General features: G+C 34.9%; 1 protein-coding gene across 1 annotated transcript in view; it reads right to left on the bottom strand.

Annotated features, from left to right (window-relative positions):
- LOC150090206 (acetoacetyl-CoA synthetase-like) overlaps window positions 1–16,756 on the bottom strand; it is a 93,283-nt gene that overhangs the window by 53,865 nt on the left and 22,662 nt on the right. The window contains exons 5-8 of the mRNA XM_090369019.1: window positions 13,266–13,379; window positions 10,762–10,859; window positions 9,827–9,941; window positions 6,246–6,327 (exon numbers count right to left, since the gene is read on the bottom strand). Of these exons, the coding sequence (XP_090225145.1) occupies window positions 6,246–6,327; window positions 9,827–9,941; window positions 10,762–10,859; window positions 13,266–13,379 (409 nt within the window). The remainder of the gene's footprint in view (window positions 1–6,245; window positions 6,328–9,826; window positions 9,942–10,761; window positions 10,860–13,265; window positions 13,380–16,756) is intronic.

Genomic DNA, 16,756 nt, shown 5'->3' with positions numbered 1-16,756 from the left:
AAGAATAATTATACTGACATGATCTGAGCAAACATTGATATCAGAAGTTTTGAAACAGTAGTCCGACCAAGGAAAAGAAGAAAAGAAATCTCGCAGGTCATCCCATTTTGCATTCTTGTAATGCCAAACAATATGAGGTTGGGAACAGCCATGAGATAAAGGCTCCATTGGAGAAGAGATAATCACCAAGTTGTGATCTGATGTACCTAAAAGACCACTCATTTTGACAGTGTACTTAGAAGGGTTGTTTGTGAGACAAAGATCAAGCATGTTGGCTGTATGGTTAAGATTGTCCAGTATTCTTGTAGGGTAAATGAACAATCTGTGCAAAGTCATTAGTAATTGCAAAACCTCAGCATCTCGACCAGCTGGGTCGGTATGACTAGAAAAGGGAAGCCAGCTGGAGTTGCGAACATTAAAATCACCAAGGAAAATTACCTCACTGTTAGGAAAGTTGGACTGGAGAAAATAAAGTTGCAAAGAGAGAGAAAGTCAAAGAGCTCCATGTGATTAGTGGAGTTGGGAGAAAAATAGAGACTACAGACGAATTTAACACAATGAGGTAGAGGGATTTTAAGCCAGAGAAGATCGAAAAGAGGAGATTCCAAATTACCAAGTTTCTGACAGGGAATATTAGAAAAGACATATGCACAAGTACCACCTTTGAGAAGAAAGGAATCGTACAGCGAATAATTTGGGCAACTGAAATGAGCAGTAGTCAAATCAACCAATAACTGAGATTCTGTCAGAAAAAGTACGTGGGGTTTGGCAGACTGCAAGCAGAAAGAGACATCATTGAGAACACATATATTTGTGAAGTGAATTAAGAAGTGTTAGGGAAGTTTAGATCTTTTTGCAGATAAGCTTACTCTATTAGTTTGACAATTCATGGTATATTCAATAGAAAGAAAAAGTGGAGGGGGGACATGCTTTTTTTTTTTTTTTTTATGAAAACCCCAAACACGAAAGGTATCAAAACCTATAGTACATAGTACCGTGCATGGGTTGAAGGATAAGTATGGGGGGAGGGGGATGCCGGAAACTCTGCTCTAGAGACTAAACATGGGTTTCACCACTTCAAGCCTCCAATAAGCAAAGTGGTGGTATTTCACCGGTTGATGAAAGTCATCTACCACCTGGGTACGCTGCATGAAGTAATGAAATTTTTGGATATGGCATGTACATGGTAAGAATATACCCAGATCCTTGACATAACGTGGCCTCGAACAATGCCCCCCCATATATTTGTGAAGTGAATTAAGAAGTGTTAGGGAGGTTTAGATCTTTTTGCAGATAAGCTTACTCTATTAGTTTGACAATTCATGGTATATTCAATAGAAAGAAAAAGTGGAGGGGGAACATGCTGCATGAAGTAATGAAATTTTTGGATATGGCATGTACATGGTAAGAATATACCCAGATCCTTGACATAACGTGGCCTCGAACAATGCCCCCCCACCCGCATACACACTACTCTGACAGAGTAGAGGTAGCAAGATTATACACTAGCTGATCAGGAAGCCTCCTGAAGAGTTACCAATAGGTTCGGTCCGGTGTACTAACTAGCAGCTGGCCTGTGAACACCATTTTAGAGCTGTATCCTTGAAATGTAAGGAAGATTGGATTTCACAATGATGTCCATCATAATCTCAAAAGTCATCAGCCATACTGCTTGATGGAATAGATGGGGAAGGGTTGACCGGAACGTAACTCTGGAGATTAAACATGGGTTCCACCACTTCAAGCCTCTAATAGGCAAAATGGTGGTACTGCACCAATTGATGAGTCATCTACCACCTAGCATACTGCCTGGTAACATAGAGGGGTGGCATTCCTCCATATGGTGTGGGTGCCACACCTCGACCCCTGCTAATGTCGGTTCACACCTGGGTGTTCACCCACAGTGTGCTTATGCATGGAGGTTATACTCAGGATTACTAACAGTCCCACCATCGTGAAGGGGCATGCAGAGGATCTGGCTGTCACATACTGTCTGGACTTTGCCAAAATTGGGTCCACTTGACTTGAGTGTCACCCAAATATCAGTTCCATCAGCGGTTTAGACTCACAGATTGCAAGTACAGCTTGTCTGGCATATCTGAGAGAAAATGTCTGTGAAAACCTCAAGGACTGTATGGAAATTGCAGCAAAACAAAAAAAAAAATATCAGTACATGTTTAATAAATATGAATTCATTTACATAGAAGTTATTTTGAATTTTCTGCCAAACTAAGAACAACTAAGTTGTTGTGATTACTGATATTACCACTGGAGCATAGTACCTCTCTGTCATGATGAAATCACTTCCTGAGAGTTCATATCTACATGGTAGATATGAACTCTCAGGAAGTGATTTCATCATGACAGAGAGGTACAACATTGCCAATACAGCCATTTTATAATTCAGTGTAAATATTTGAAATCCAACCATTTTTCAACACTAGAGTAGTCTTTAAAAAAAAGATGGAAAATTTATTTTAGGATTCCCAAATATATGTCATTTACATGGTAGCTGCTTTTAAAAATAACTGTTCATATAAATGAAATAAAATGAATTAAACCTTTTTTTTTGTCTTTATCAAACAGTGATATTGTGTTCTAGCCATGACTGAGTTCACATGAACTTCATTATAACTGCTTTATTTATACATTTTACATGAAGTGTCCAATTTAATTATTACCTTCTTTATTCTTTTTTTATTAAATTTTAGAATAAAATCAAAATCCACAGAAAGTAAGCTAAATAACCTAAAAATGTCATACAGGCAAGCCAACATAATATTATGTAGACCTGCTTCACATGAAAAATGTACAGAAACTTCCTTTGAGAGTATCATGAATTCTAACTAAGAAAATGCTAGCCTTCAACTCATGTGAGGTGGTGAAACAATGAATATTAGAAACAGTAAAATTAGTATTAGAGAGGAAAGAAAAAGTTAGTTTCAAAATATTCCTTTATCAAATGATACAACTACATGATGCTGTCATGAACTTGAAAACAATATAGTTGCCTTCCTTTCTCCCCGCCTCAACGTTGCTATTGTAACTAATTCTTTGAATACTGTCCAAAATGTCAGAATCACTTAGATATTCAGCTAACTTGACCATTCTGTCCATGGAGACAGGAGAAATTCACTGAAAAGACTGGATCACTCCCTTCACCGAAAAACAATTGACTGCTTGCTGGAGTAAAAGGGGAACCACAAAACAGGTTGACCAGAGGCTATTATCCATGTCAGGAATACGCCTTAACCTTCTGACTGGCTATGGAAAGCATTGTTTTGCAAGACTTCTTGGTGACTGCATAGTTTTTATGGGCACCACTAACATTGTGGAACGTTAATCCCTTTAACCCTTAATTTGCACTTTCTAATTGCCTAAAAGGTAGAGGTTGGGACAATGCTTACAAAGTCTCTCGTAATCTGTTCATTATATGGAAATTTTCTTGGTTCTACAAAAACGATTTTAAATTTAATTACCGAAAGGAATTTGAAAAAATTCACTATAAATAAGTTCGTTAAACAGAGGTTGGACTGTAATTAAATCAAAAATGAAGCAATTTTAAAATACATAACTGTTCGAGCGCACCCTTAAAATGCTGCACCTGAGGCTGAGTCACCTCAGATGCAGCATTTTAAGCAGAAGGAAGAAAATTAATTGCTTTTCATTTTCTTCCTTCCCAAAAAGAAAAAACACCACTCACTCCATCATAGTTCTGGCTCTGAACACTCCTGACATTACCGTAGACACAGTTGACTAAGTATTCCTCTTTAGCAGTGATTTTCAACCAGGGTGCTGCAACAACATTCTTCGGGTGCCACATAATTTCTGTTTAAGTTACTTAAAGTTATTATAATTTTATTTTATTTTTTTTTTTTTTTGGAAATTTATACATTTATTTCATTATAAAAAGGTGTACGGTATCCATCGTACCATATCTTTTTAATTTTGTGGTGATCTATAATTGATCTTTATTTAGTACCTCTATAAAAAAGAATAAAATTATTATATAGGTATATATCAAAAGGTCAAAAACCACTGTGTTAGGTATCTCTTTTGGCCTAAGGGTGCCGTGAAAAAAATTACTGAGACACAAAGGGCACCGTGAACTGAGAAAGTTTGGGAACCTCTGCTCTATGGTTTACCACGCTGACACAATCCTTCAAGTTATTTAGACTTTTTTCCCTGTCTTTCACATCTTGCTCATTTGGAATGTTGCTACACTCAGAACATCTTGCCAATATCAGCTGTTGTGGCAACAAACAAGAATTCTTGAGGTGAGTGTGGGCATTACTTTGACCCATATCATAAGATAAATGCGGATCTATATTCCTCTTCTCCCCTAGCAGTTTCCCTTAACCCATAAGGTATCCTCAATGATACTGGCAAAAATCCTTGCACCAACTTTGTTCAAATGAATACCATCTCTAAAATATAGATTCCTTCTACTTACAAGTGCAGCCACACTGATAAAAATTTCTCCTCCTAGAGCCTTGCAGATTCACTAAAGTCTTGAGTCAATCCACAAGAATTTCAGCATATAACCCCTCCTATAGTGTCTGGGTAGAATTGCAGATAAATACACATTCAGGCCTAACTTGTGGCATTTTTTCAGCATGGTCCTATATTACTCCAACAAATGGTCGGGTCATGTTCATTTAATATCATTAGTCCCCAAATATATAATATTAAATGCTCTCTTTACTTCGCTTAAAATCTGACAATCTGTTGGTAACATCATCAATTATTGCTCCCAGCAAAACATATTAAAAAGAAAGTATCTCCTAATTTATGACCCACTCGCTTTCCATGTTACACAAATATTATATTCATATATAATGAAATAAATGGCTAAGGTAAAGAAAGCCAACACAAGAACAGCGAGAAACATCGGATAACTTACGGGGAAAATTAGTTTCCCGACACCGGACTCTAGTGCTGCTCATTCAGTGAACAGACAGTAGGTGTTATCAGTCTGGAGCCGAAATCGAGAAGGATATATTGATTGACAGGTAGGCGTGGCAAAAGTTGAAATGATTGGTGGTGGGCACGACAGACAACAAGCTACTGTGTAGTTATGATTAAAGAATGGTGCATAATAGTTTTGTAATGAATGGTAAACAGGTAATAGTAGCGATGAATCTCTTAAAGATGGAAGAAATTTGTAAGGAAAATTAAACATTGGTTGATTTTTTGATGAAAACTAAATTAATAAAAAGTTTTGTTCTGTTCATTTTTATGTTCTTCATTATGTTTTTTTCTCATTAATAAAAGCATATTTTTGGAGTTCATGAGTGTTTTTACTATACTGTTGATTTAGGTTTGGTTAGAAAAAAAGGAAAAGGTTTCTTTATTTTTCGTAATCTGACCTTAAATGGTAGGTTATGAAATAATAGAAACAGTTTCCTTATATTTAGTGACTTTTTTTTTTTTTTTTTTTGGTAATTGTTGGCGCATAGGCTTCTGTGGCCATAATGCACCTCCCAAGGTTTTTGCAGTACTTTGATCCAAGCCCAAGGCAGGAATCGAACCCGCGACCTTTGGGTTGCCAGGCAAGCACTTTACCCACGCGGCTAGCCCGGTCAGCTATATTTAGTGACCTAACCTTAAACATTAGGTTAGGAAATAATATAAGAAAAGATTCTATATATAGTGAACAGCTGTTGAGGTATTGATTGATGTTATGATACGTGTGTATCTGCACGAGTGTCTTTAAAAATAAAAGTACATTAATAAAAAAATAATATTTTGTTAATAAACTATTTATGCGCTAGTCCACATGATTCTAAAGAAAAAAGGTTAGGTTAAACCCCTCCATTTCGGGAGGGGTTCAAGCTCCCATGGGATTCAAGTGGAGGTAACCTGACCATTTTTCACCATTATGGAAAGTGTTCATTAGGGCAAGTTACAGTTAGTGCTTCTGAGTGCTACTAAAATGATACTAACCTGATGTTGTCGTGTGTTCGTGCAGCAATCAGCACGTCATTTTCCACGCCTACCTGTCAATCAATATATCATTCTCGACTTCGCTCCAGACAGAACACCTACCATTTGTTTACAGAGTGAGCAGTGCTAGAGTGCCGTATCGGGAAACTAATTTTCCACGTAAGTTATACGACGTTTCTCATCGTTCTCGTGTTGGCTTTCTTTACCTTCGCCAAATAAATAATTTAGAAAGTAAAAGCAAGACAAAAAAAATTTGCAAATTCGTTTAAATTAAATTAATTGAATTGTTCTAATTATACCTTTTTGAAATTCCAGAAATATCTCTTTTCAGTGATTCATTGTACAATGGCACTATTACCACTTTTTCTAAACCAGGCAGGCCTAAAATTTAAAATGAATATTCAATGCACTACTACTTTTATGAACATGCAATGGTATAGCCAGATGGGATGGGGAAGTTCAAATTCGATATGATGTCTGGGGGAGGGGAGAATAAAGTTTTTTTTTTATTTTCTCAGCTAGTTTTTGGCAACTATATTTTAAAAAAAATCGTTAAAAAGTTTAGAAAACACTGTATTGCTTGCATTTTTTTTATATATTTAGATTATTTTAGTTAATATATTTAGAAAACTGACATTTTAAGGAAGATTAAACTGCGTGGCTATGTCATCACTGTATACATGTGTTAATTCAATTAAAAGATATTTATATAAACATAAAACAACACTAAGATTAAACTTCAATTATTTTAGATTAATCCTTAGTATACTGTATACACTTTGATCAGTTATGTGAGGCTTGGCATGAAGCAGTGACTGGCAAGAGTAGCTCCTCCCATCCATTGCTAGTGATTAGCAGGGGCTAGTCCTCTACATAATTTACTGCTTACCTGCACAGGAATGTGTTTGATAGGCTGCTACTGACTGCTCATTTGCATCAGAATCTGTTTGATAGGCTATCATTTACCACCATTTTCGGTACTTCAGGTAAGGGTGTTCATTCGATTTTTCACTTGAATCCCTCCCAAATATTAATATGGATGGTTTGACTGTTGATTATCCTGTTCAGGTTGCTGAAAAATTGAATGAGTATTTCGCATCGACATTCACACAAAAGGAATTCTTTAGGTAAGGAGATGCCAGAAGTCTAATCAAACTCTAACAGGCAGCTAAACAATTTTGTAATAACTGAGAGGGAAGTGGAGGAGAAATTGTTGAGTTAAACATAAGAAAGGCATTTTGGGGTGATTGGGATCTATCAAGTTTTATTAAGGGAGGCAACAAAGGAAGTAAAGCAAACATTCAGTCATGATTATGAGAGCATCCTTGGATTCAGGGGAGGTTCCCATGGACTGGTGATGTGCAACTGTATCCCCAGTTCACAAAGGGTATCAGAGAGTGACAAGTAATTATAGTCCTGTTAGTTTAACTTCTGTTCCAGGAAAAATAATGGAGTCACTGGTAAAAGAAGTATGCAAGATCATCTAGACAAGACTGCAATTATACTTCAAACACAGCATGGGTTTGGTGAGGGGAAATCTTGTTTGACCAATTTGATTGGTTACTATTATGTGGTCACAAAGGAATTCAATGCAAAAAATAATTTTGGTATCATATACTTTCATTTCTTCAAAGTTTTTCATAATGTTGCACACAAAAGACTGCTGTACAAATTGAAGCAGTGTAACAGTGTTGCTGCTAAGGATAAAGGGATGGTTGAGTGGGAGAAGACAGAGTGGCAATCAATGGACATTGCTCTTCATGGACTAATGTTATTACTGGTTCAGTGTTGGACCCATTGTTGTTTTCTCTATTTACCAATGTTATTGAAGAAGGCACATCAGGCTTAATGTTCAAGTCTGCAGATGATGCAAAGTTAGCAAAGTGGTTAATGACAGTATGCTAATACAACAGGATCTATTAAAGTTTAACATTGATAACTGCAAAGTACTACATATCAGTTGCAGTAACCACAGAATAATGTACCAACTGTGTGATACTACACTCAGGATAGTGAAAAATGAGACCTGAGGGTAACTGTGCAGTCAAATAAATTCTCTGAGCAGTGCAGACAATGCCAGGGCAACTTATGGAGTTTTGTCAATGATAGAGGAATTTTGCTAGCAGGTAAAGAGGTGAGCATTAGTTGAGGAATATGATGCAAGAAAGCAAGCTTATACAGAATTAGCCAAAAAAAAAAACCTTCCCATTTCTCCCATCCAGTCACTCCCAATTGTTTATCTAGTTCAGCTTTAAATTTATTTAAGCTATCAACTTCCACAACAACAGATGGAAGTCTGTTTCAGCAATTAACTACCCGCTGGCTAAAGGCAATACATCTATTCCACGTCTTTCCTCAATTTGAATCTATGCCCCCTCAGGGTCTTAATCTGAGTGAGGGGAAGAATCCCAGCAGTATTAAACCTGCTAAAACCATTCAAGGCCTTATACACCTCAATAAGATCACCTCACAGGTGCCTAATCTCCAGATGCTGAAACTTGTAGAACTTAAGCCTCTCTTGGTAAGAGCACCCCTTTGTTCCTCTCACCAATCTTGTTGCCCTTCTCTGTACTCATTCCAGCAACTCTACATCCTTCTTAAAATGAGGCCTCCAGACCTGTACACAGTACTCAAGGTGTAATCCCATTGTATAAGGCAGTGGTTAGGCCTGTATGCAGGTAATGTGCTTACAGGCCTAATCAATGTTTAATACAGACCTGTATTAAACATTGATCCTAGTTTATTATATGCGACATCACTCTCACATTTTCAGCATATAAATAAACTATGATCAATGTTTAATTCGTATAAAGATACACATAAATACCAAATCAGTGACATGAACAATATTGTTTACTTAATCAAATGCCAACAAAACTGCAATGCATGCTACATTGGTAGCACCACCTCTAAATACGGCTCCACAACATCAAATACACAAGCATATTATCATTACAATAGCTTTAGAACAGGACAATCAAACACAGAACTTGCACTACATGTACAATTCCACAATCACACTCCTTTAGTTGATTCATCCATCCCCATCATTAAATTGAAATCTAGTTTTAAAATTTTTTAGTAAGAAGACCTCATAATAGAATGGTTTTGCCATCATTCTAATTTTAATGTAATAAATGCCAAATTACCCTATAACTTCTCTCCGGTTTGGAATCTCACACACCTGAGATTCCCACACGTAACAAAGAGCAACACGGGAACATAGAGTCCTTTAAATAAGTGCGTTTCACTCTATTCTCACTATCGCCAACTGAAGACGTTAACAATGAAAGCCAATTCGTTACAGCTATTGGCCTCCTCAGTTTACAGTTATAGTTCCAATCAGTTTTCAACTTTAAATTCTATGACAACCAAGGACGAAGATGTGCACTTCTATTTCCTTGGGCATATTTTAACTCTGTTTTCAAAATTAAATTTATCAATATTAATCCCAATTTTAAATTCAAATTAGTATCCATCCTATCTTAAGCATCAACTGCAGATTATACAAAAGGTGAGTACCGTAAAATTAAGTTACACTATTAATTTGAGTTAATAATATAACTCCAGTTCTTGCTTCTAACTATGCAATGCTAAATGTAATAATCTGCACATTATGTAAGCTTAACATAAAGCTAATTCAAGTGTTTGACTTTATGAACACATGTAAATTCGCTGAGAAACCATGGTCAGAGTAAAATTTGAGGTAATCCCCTATTGCAGTTAATTTAATTTAAAAATTTTTGTTTATCTAAGCAGTGCAGGGTTAAATGTAATTTAATATCATTCTGAAACACATACAGACAATAAATTCAAAGAAACATTAAATCTATATAACATATAAAAACAGTAAATCCATATAACAAACTTTTTAATTTACCTATAACGACCTGGTGCAATTTTCCTAGATGGTCATAAGTTTTCCCATTGTATACTACTTGATCGACAGAAAAAATAACTTTAGGTTGAATCTGGTAGAATCTGTCCAAGATCCCCTGTAAATTAAAAGCAATTAGAAACACATATTTTTAAGTAGTAATTCAACTACATCAGTATTTTATTGAAATGGTCTCAAATAAGAGTGGAGAACAAGCAGAGGAGAAATTATAATGGCAATATGATAGTGAAAGTTTTTTTCAGTTTAACCAACGGTTGTGGAAATTTTTTAAACCTGCCAAAAATTATATTTAAAATTTCCTTAAAATTTTAAAATGTTAATCCATATTCCATTTTACCTTATTTCATAAATTATGTTAAAAGTGGCGAACCTCAGTTCTCAAGCTTTCTTTGAATCAACTTAAAAAAAAAAGTCTTTATAGAAAAAGGAACGAACATTCTGTATCACAGAAATGGCATTCCATTTCAAACAAAATCTGAAATGGAATTCACACTTAACATTTGAAGTGTAATGTACATAACTGTTTTCTTTAAAATCAATCTGACACAATACTTGTAATATTACTCTTAATTATATATATGGTTCATGTTAAAAAACATGTTTTATGTTTAAGATTAAATATTTATATTTCAAATCCACAGGGCACATACACCTTAACATACAAATAGTAAACAAAATTAATTTTTTCCAAGTTATTTTATCAAGATTGTTTTTGTTTAGGTAATACTCAGTCAAATATATTGGACCACATGATAGCAGTACTAATTAACTGAAAAACAGTTAATATTAATCAATGTGTAATTTTTATCTAGCATACAGAATGGCATGGAAAGAGTACTATAATTGAAATATATAAAAAAAAAAAACTTAAACTACACTCAAAAAATAGATATTCTAAAATGAATTCATTCACTTACAGTGACACCAAAATCAGGAGATGTAGAACTCCATATTGCACCAATACTTGCAGTTGCTAACATGGCCTCTACTGCCTCTTTACCATTTGGAAGATAACCTTGAAGAACATGAAGTATAGATAGAATGGGAATTATAAAAATGATACAAATAATCACAGATACTAGTTTAATTATCATATTTTCTCAAATACCCCATGCACTTTTTTTCTGATAAAAATTGAAATCAAAAATTTGGATGCAAAGCTTATTTGCGAAGATAATCTGGAAGTTTAAAGTTTTTTTAAAAATGCAGCAATTTTATTAGCCAGATGGGCTAATAAAATTGCTGCATTTTTATTAATCAGCAATTTTGAACCAATGGCCTACTGGTCCATTGGTTCAAATTTCATTGCTGTGACAGTGCAGTCATATCAGCCACGGGAAAATGCAAGTGCAGCAAAATATTGTAGCTTCCTTGCACTGTATTGGCTAATACTAACTGCCTTTTTGAATGAAAAACACTTCCGGATGGAATGTCAGGCTTATAACATCACTTAATTTTTCCAAAGCCTTACACAGAAAAGCATACATTAAAAGCTGTTTCCACTTACGTCATATGTAAAAATTGAACAATATTAATTGTAACACTCTGCCATTGCTGATGGCTGCAAATATTTGCCACAAAATGTAGCCACAATATGCATGGAAAGAGAACCAGCTCAAATGAAATTTTAAATGAAGTACACCCAACTTTCTCACACAAAACAGCCCTGATTAGTCGCTGCTTGGAAATTTTTAAAAACAGCCTAAGGGAATAATCTGCATAGAGGACCAAAAAAGTTACAAGCCAGATATCTTCTTATGCCAGCGGCTAAAATTTGACCCATCAGTTTGCAATTATGTACAAATGCAGTGGGTTGCAAAAATTTGCCATGAAACATGGCCTTGTGTGTAAAACCAGTTCTGAGAGCAAGAATAAAGAATACTTGACTGTTGCATATAAAACAGGTCAGATAGAAAATAAAAAGTTATGTACTGCTTGGAAATTTTTTAACAATGACCTCACTTAGAGAAACAAAATGTTAAAAGCTGGGTAACCTCTTATGCTATTGGTATCTGACATTACTTTGCTGTTGCCAAGGTGAGCTGCAAAAGAATGCTGTGTGAAACACAGCTATAAAATGTGTGGAAGGAGAAACCAGCTGTGATGGGGAATTTACATAATAAAGCCAAGCAGTATGCCACTAGGTCACTGAAAAAAACCTACCTGTAGCAGATGCAACAGAAAAATAGGCTCAATGACAGGTAAAGTTCAGTTTCATTAAGTAATTTATACATTTATTGAACACAGTATGAAAAAAATTCCAGGAAAAAAACAGCAATTTTTGTTAAGTTTGCCTGCAGCAGGTTTTGGCAGTCTTTTTTAATTTTAAGTCTTTCACAAGCAACAGAACCCAATTCAGACTTTCAAATTTCATTGTAGACATATTTCAAATAATCTATACTAAAATGCATATAAAATCCTCTATCACTGTCAGGGAATAGTAGTGACATCGAAATTCAAATTTTGAATAATCTGATATCAAATTAATAAGGATACACTGTACATACATCTGCTTAACATGACTACCATTTAGACATGTAGTTACAATCTTAAAACTGAAAAATAAAACTGAAAATAATTCAAGAAGCAGAAAAAAAAAAGAAAAGCTGAAATCAACTAGTACAAAAATTCACACATACATTTTTCATAATTTCTTAAAAAATGGAGCAAATAGCTTATTCAACGGAACAGAGTTTTTGAAAAATACAGTAATATCTAATTAATGAATTTATACATCGTAATAACTGTGGCACATATAGATATTTCCATGTACTTTTTTACAAGCCCTTGAAATTGTCAACATTACTAAGAAATCTCAATAAATATAATTTTAATTTTTTTAATCAGTCAAACATCATCAGCAAAATAATCAGTATGAGAAAAAAAAAAGCTAATCTCGAAAAATGAGAATTAAAAAAAAAAAAAAAAAAAGGAATCTAATCTCATAAAATGAGAATTAAAAAAAAAAACCTGAAACTTTTTAATGCTAAATTTTAAAACCCAGATTCCTTTAAAATAATATTTCCTATACAATTGGCCAAAAAGTTTCAGTAAATAATTTCACTCTTCTAATATTTATACTATGTTAAAAAAAAAAAAAAAAAAAAAAAAAAAATTCCCTTCAGTCAAATTTTCTTGGATATATATGAGTATGCTGGTTCTGAATATAACTACAATTTTTGCATAATCATTGGTTTGCCCAGAAAACAATAAATCAATAAACATAAAACATACAAAAACAATAAAAATATACAATAATATAAATATCAAATAAATAATACTGGGTATTAATCTTTGTTAAAAGTAAATAAAAACCTAAAAAAATCAAATTAAAAATATATACTGTTACTTAATTGAAAAATTTATTTCAAACTTATTACTTTCTTCAATATTCAAATGACTACAAAACCCCTTCACTCACCTACAACTCTGTCCTTAGGTTTGACACCTATTTCCTTAAGGGCAGTGGCATAGAGAGCAACCTTATCATACAGCTCTGCAAATGTTACACTTTCAACCTCCTGAGCTACTTCTCCTTTAAAAATAAAAACACTAAAACATTTTTACCAATTTCTAATTACTGGATTTCATTTTCAGTACAATAATTCATCACCAAACATAAAAAATAGGTTGGAGAAACCAGGACTATGGTTAATCCTATTCAATGCCTAGACTGTCTGTTCACTAAGCACCCAACAATAACACTTAAGAACAGTAAAATGTTCAAATAATATAAAAACAATAAAATAATTTTATTTACTAGTATGACAACAACAATAATGATGAGAACAAGGTGGTTATTAGCATTCACATTAGCATTAGTAGAGATATATAATGCAAGAAAGCAAGCTTATACAAACCATTTCACACATCCATTCCCTCTAAACGTTTTTCCATTTCCTCCTTCAATTTATTTAAGCTATCAACTTCCACAACGACACATGGAAGTTTGTTCCAGCAATCAACAACCCACTGGCTAAAGGCAAATTTCTGCACATCTATTCTATAACTGTCTTTCCTCAATTTGAATTTATACACCCTCAGGTTCATAATCTGAGCAAGAGGAAGAATCCCACCAGAACTGAGCCTGCTCAACCCATTCAAGGTCTTATACACCTCAATCAGATCATCTCACAGGACCCTATTCTCCAGATGCTGCAATTTGCAGAACTTAAGCCTTTCTTGGTAAGACCACCCCTTCGTTCTCCTTCTCTGTACTCACTCGAGCAACTCTACATCCTTTCTAAAATGAGGCCTCCAGAGCTGTATGCAGCACTCAAGCTGTGGCCTGACCATTGCCTTATACAAAGGGATAATCATCTCCTTTTCCCTACTTACAAAATTCCTGTATATCATTGACAATACCCAGTGATATGCTCTAGCAGCCTGTTTGCACTGCTTAAAAAACTTCAAATCTGACTGCACAATTACTCCCAGGTCTTTTTCATTTTCTACCACCCTAGGTGTAATACCACACAGTTGGTATATTTCTCTGGGGTTACTCCTGCCCATATGCAGTACTTTGAATTTGTCAATATTAAACTTCATTTGTCACTTCTCTGCCCATCTGCCCAACTTTTCTAGATCCTGTTGCAGTAGCACACTGCCATTACTGTCATTAACAACCCTGCCAACCTTTGTACCATCTGCAAACTTCGACATTAAGCTGATATACCTTCAATATCATTGATAAATATAAAAAAACAACAGTGGGCCCAACACCAAACCCTGGGGGACTCCACTAATAACATTAGTCCACAAAGAGCAGTGTCCATTGATTACCACTGTCTTCTCCCACTCAACCACCCTTTTATCCACTGTAGCAACTTTCCCTTAATACCATACTGCTCCAATTTGTATAGTAGTTTTCCATGTGCAACAGTGTCAAAAGGTTTCTTGAAATCCAAGTATATGATATCAGAATTATTTTTTGCATCCAGTTCCTTTGTATCCACATCATAGTATCCAATCAAATTTGTCAGACAAGACTTTCCCTTAACAACCCTATGCTGTGTCTGAATTATTACTGCAGTTTATATACTGCACTGTACTGTGCAAGGAAAAGAGACTGCTAATCCTTGCACAATACAGTACAGACTAATGACCACCTCCCCATTACCTTGTTCTCATCACCACTACAGTTATCATACATTAAAGATAAATAAAACTGGGGGGGGATACCATCCAGATTTTATTAAAAATTTGTAAACTAGACATAAATTAGTGCAAATGCATTGCATCTATATGCAGTAAATTAACAGAAATTATTACAGTGACATTTCATTACATGTCATATTGTGAATTCCTTCATAATGGGTTGTCTATCTGGTTATTCTTCAAATAAGTAATGCTTCCCCAATAGAGAAGACTACTATTACTTATTCTCAGTGGATACCACGACCACCTAGATGGCCATTTCAGGTCTATTCTGGCATTTCATTAATAGGTGGGTAGATACCTACACACCCACCTGCCAATGAAGGGCCAAAATAGCACTGAAATGGCCATCTGGGTGGTGGTATCCATATAAGTGTAAATAGCTATTCTGGGAAGAAATTCTCAAATATCCTAATATAAATTTTCTCTTTATTAATACAGCAGACATTTAAAAAAAAAAAAAAAAAAAAAAACATACAATGAAGTACAGTAATACCCCAACTTACGCGAACTCGGAGTTACGCGGTTCTTGATTTTTTCGTTTGGCAACGCTGCCGCCCACTATCTTCAAGGTCGTTTTTCATATGTTATCGATATACGGTGCGACGGCGGAGAATGAGAGCGAAAGATGAACAAAATTCAACTTTGCTGCTTTTATGTTTTTTATATCAGTGAAGGGGAAACACATTTCACCATAATAACGTAAAAACCAACACAATTCCAGCTATCGGTATAATCGCAAATGCAATTAGATCGAGTTTACTACCAGTTTATAACAGATTTCACTAGCAGAAACGCAACTGGATTTTTATTGTTTTATGGTAGTAACCCCTAGAAATGTGAGGTGTTAATAGCGTATCTCTGCCTTTATGGTGTTGTTTATTCAGTTGCTACATGCGCGCAGCTTTGTTTATGCGTATCAAGTGTGCCTCCTCGTTTTGTAATTGTGCTTTATTCCCTAAAAATGAGTAAAATACTTAATTAAAAGGTGTGAAAAGGAAGCGTCCTGGTGAAGACACTGCAGATTCAGAGAGAAAAAGAAAAGCAATTATCGATAAACAGAGGCGGACTGGGTCAAAAATTCTTACCTGGGAAAATTTATAGTGGCCTCATACTATGGTTTATGGCCAAAATCACACTGGCCCACCGGGGTTTCCCCGGTAAGGCTTATGGCCAGTCCACCTCTGTCGATAGAGAAAAAATATGAAATTGTGAAACGCTTTGAGCGAAATGAAAGACCATGTGATATTGCACGTGCTACAGGCCTAAATGAAGCAACGGCGAAAAGCACATGACAATTGCAAACTTGACAGGTTGAAAATTGAAAAGGGCTCAATTGTAAAGGGCTTAAAAATTTTAGAAAACAGACTCCAACGAAGAACGCGTTATAGCTACAAAGCAAGGAATAAAAAAATTATTAGCTTGCTACGAAGAAAATCTGCGTGAAAAAAAGAACGCGCTGTGTCGTCAGACGAATTTGTTAGATTTTATGAAGCCATCAACATCGAAATAACTTTTTAACGTAAGTCATTTGTTTTTTTAATACATATTTTGTATTAATATGTATAAAGAAGTGCAATTTTATTAATATTTTTCTTCTAAACTAGTGTTTTTGTTAGTCCTTGGTCCCAATTAAACAAAATTTATATGTATTTATATGTAAAGTTGTACCCCGACTTACGCGAATTCGACTTACGCGATTTTCGTCGAACCCACCTATCGCGTAACTTCGGGGTATTACTGTATACAAAATAT

Source organism: Mastigoproctus giganteus, chromosome 2 (assembly GCF_048544385.1).
Source record: "Mastigoproctus giganteus isolate SK-2022 chromosome 2, ASM4854438v1, whole genome shotgun sequence".
Classification (NCBI taxonomy): Eukaryota; Metazoa; Arthropoda; class Arachnida; order Uropygi; family Thelyphonidae; genus Mastigoproctus; species Mastigoproctus giganteus.
The sequence above is the reverse complement of the archived record's forward strand: the minus strand, read 5'-3'. Positions and strand labels throughout refer to the sequence as shown.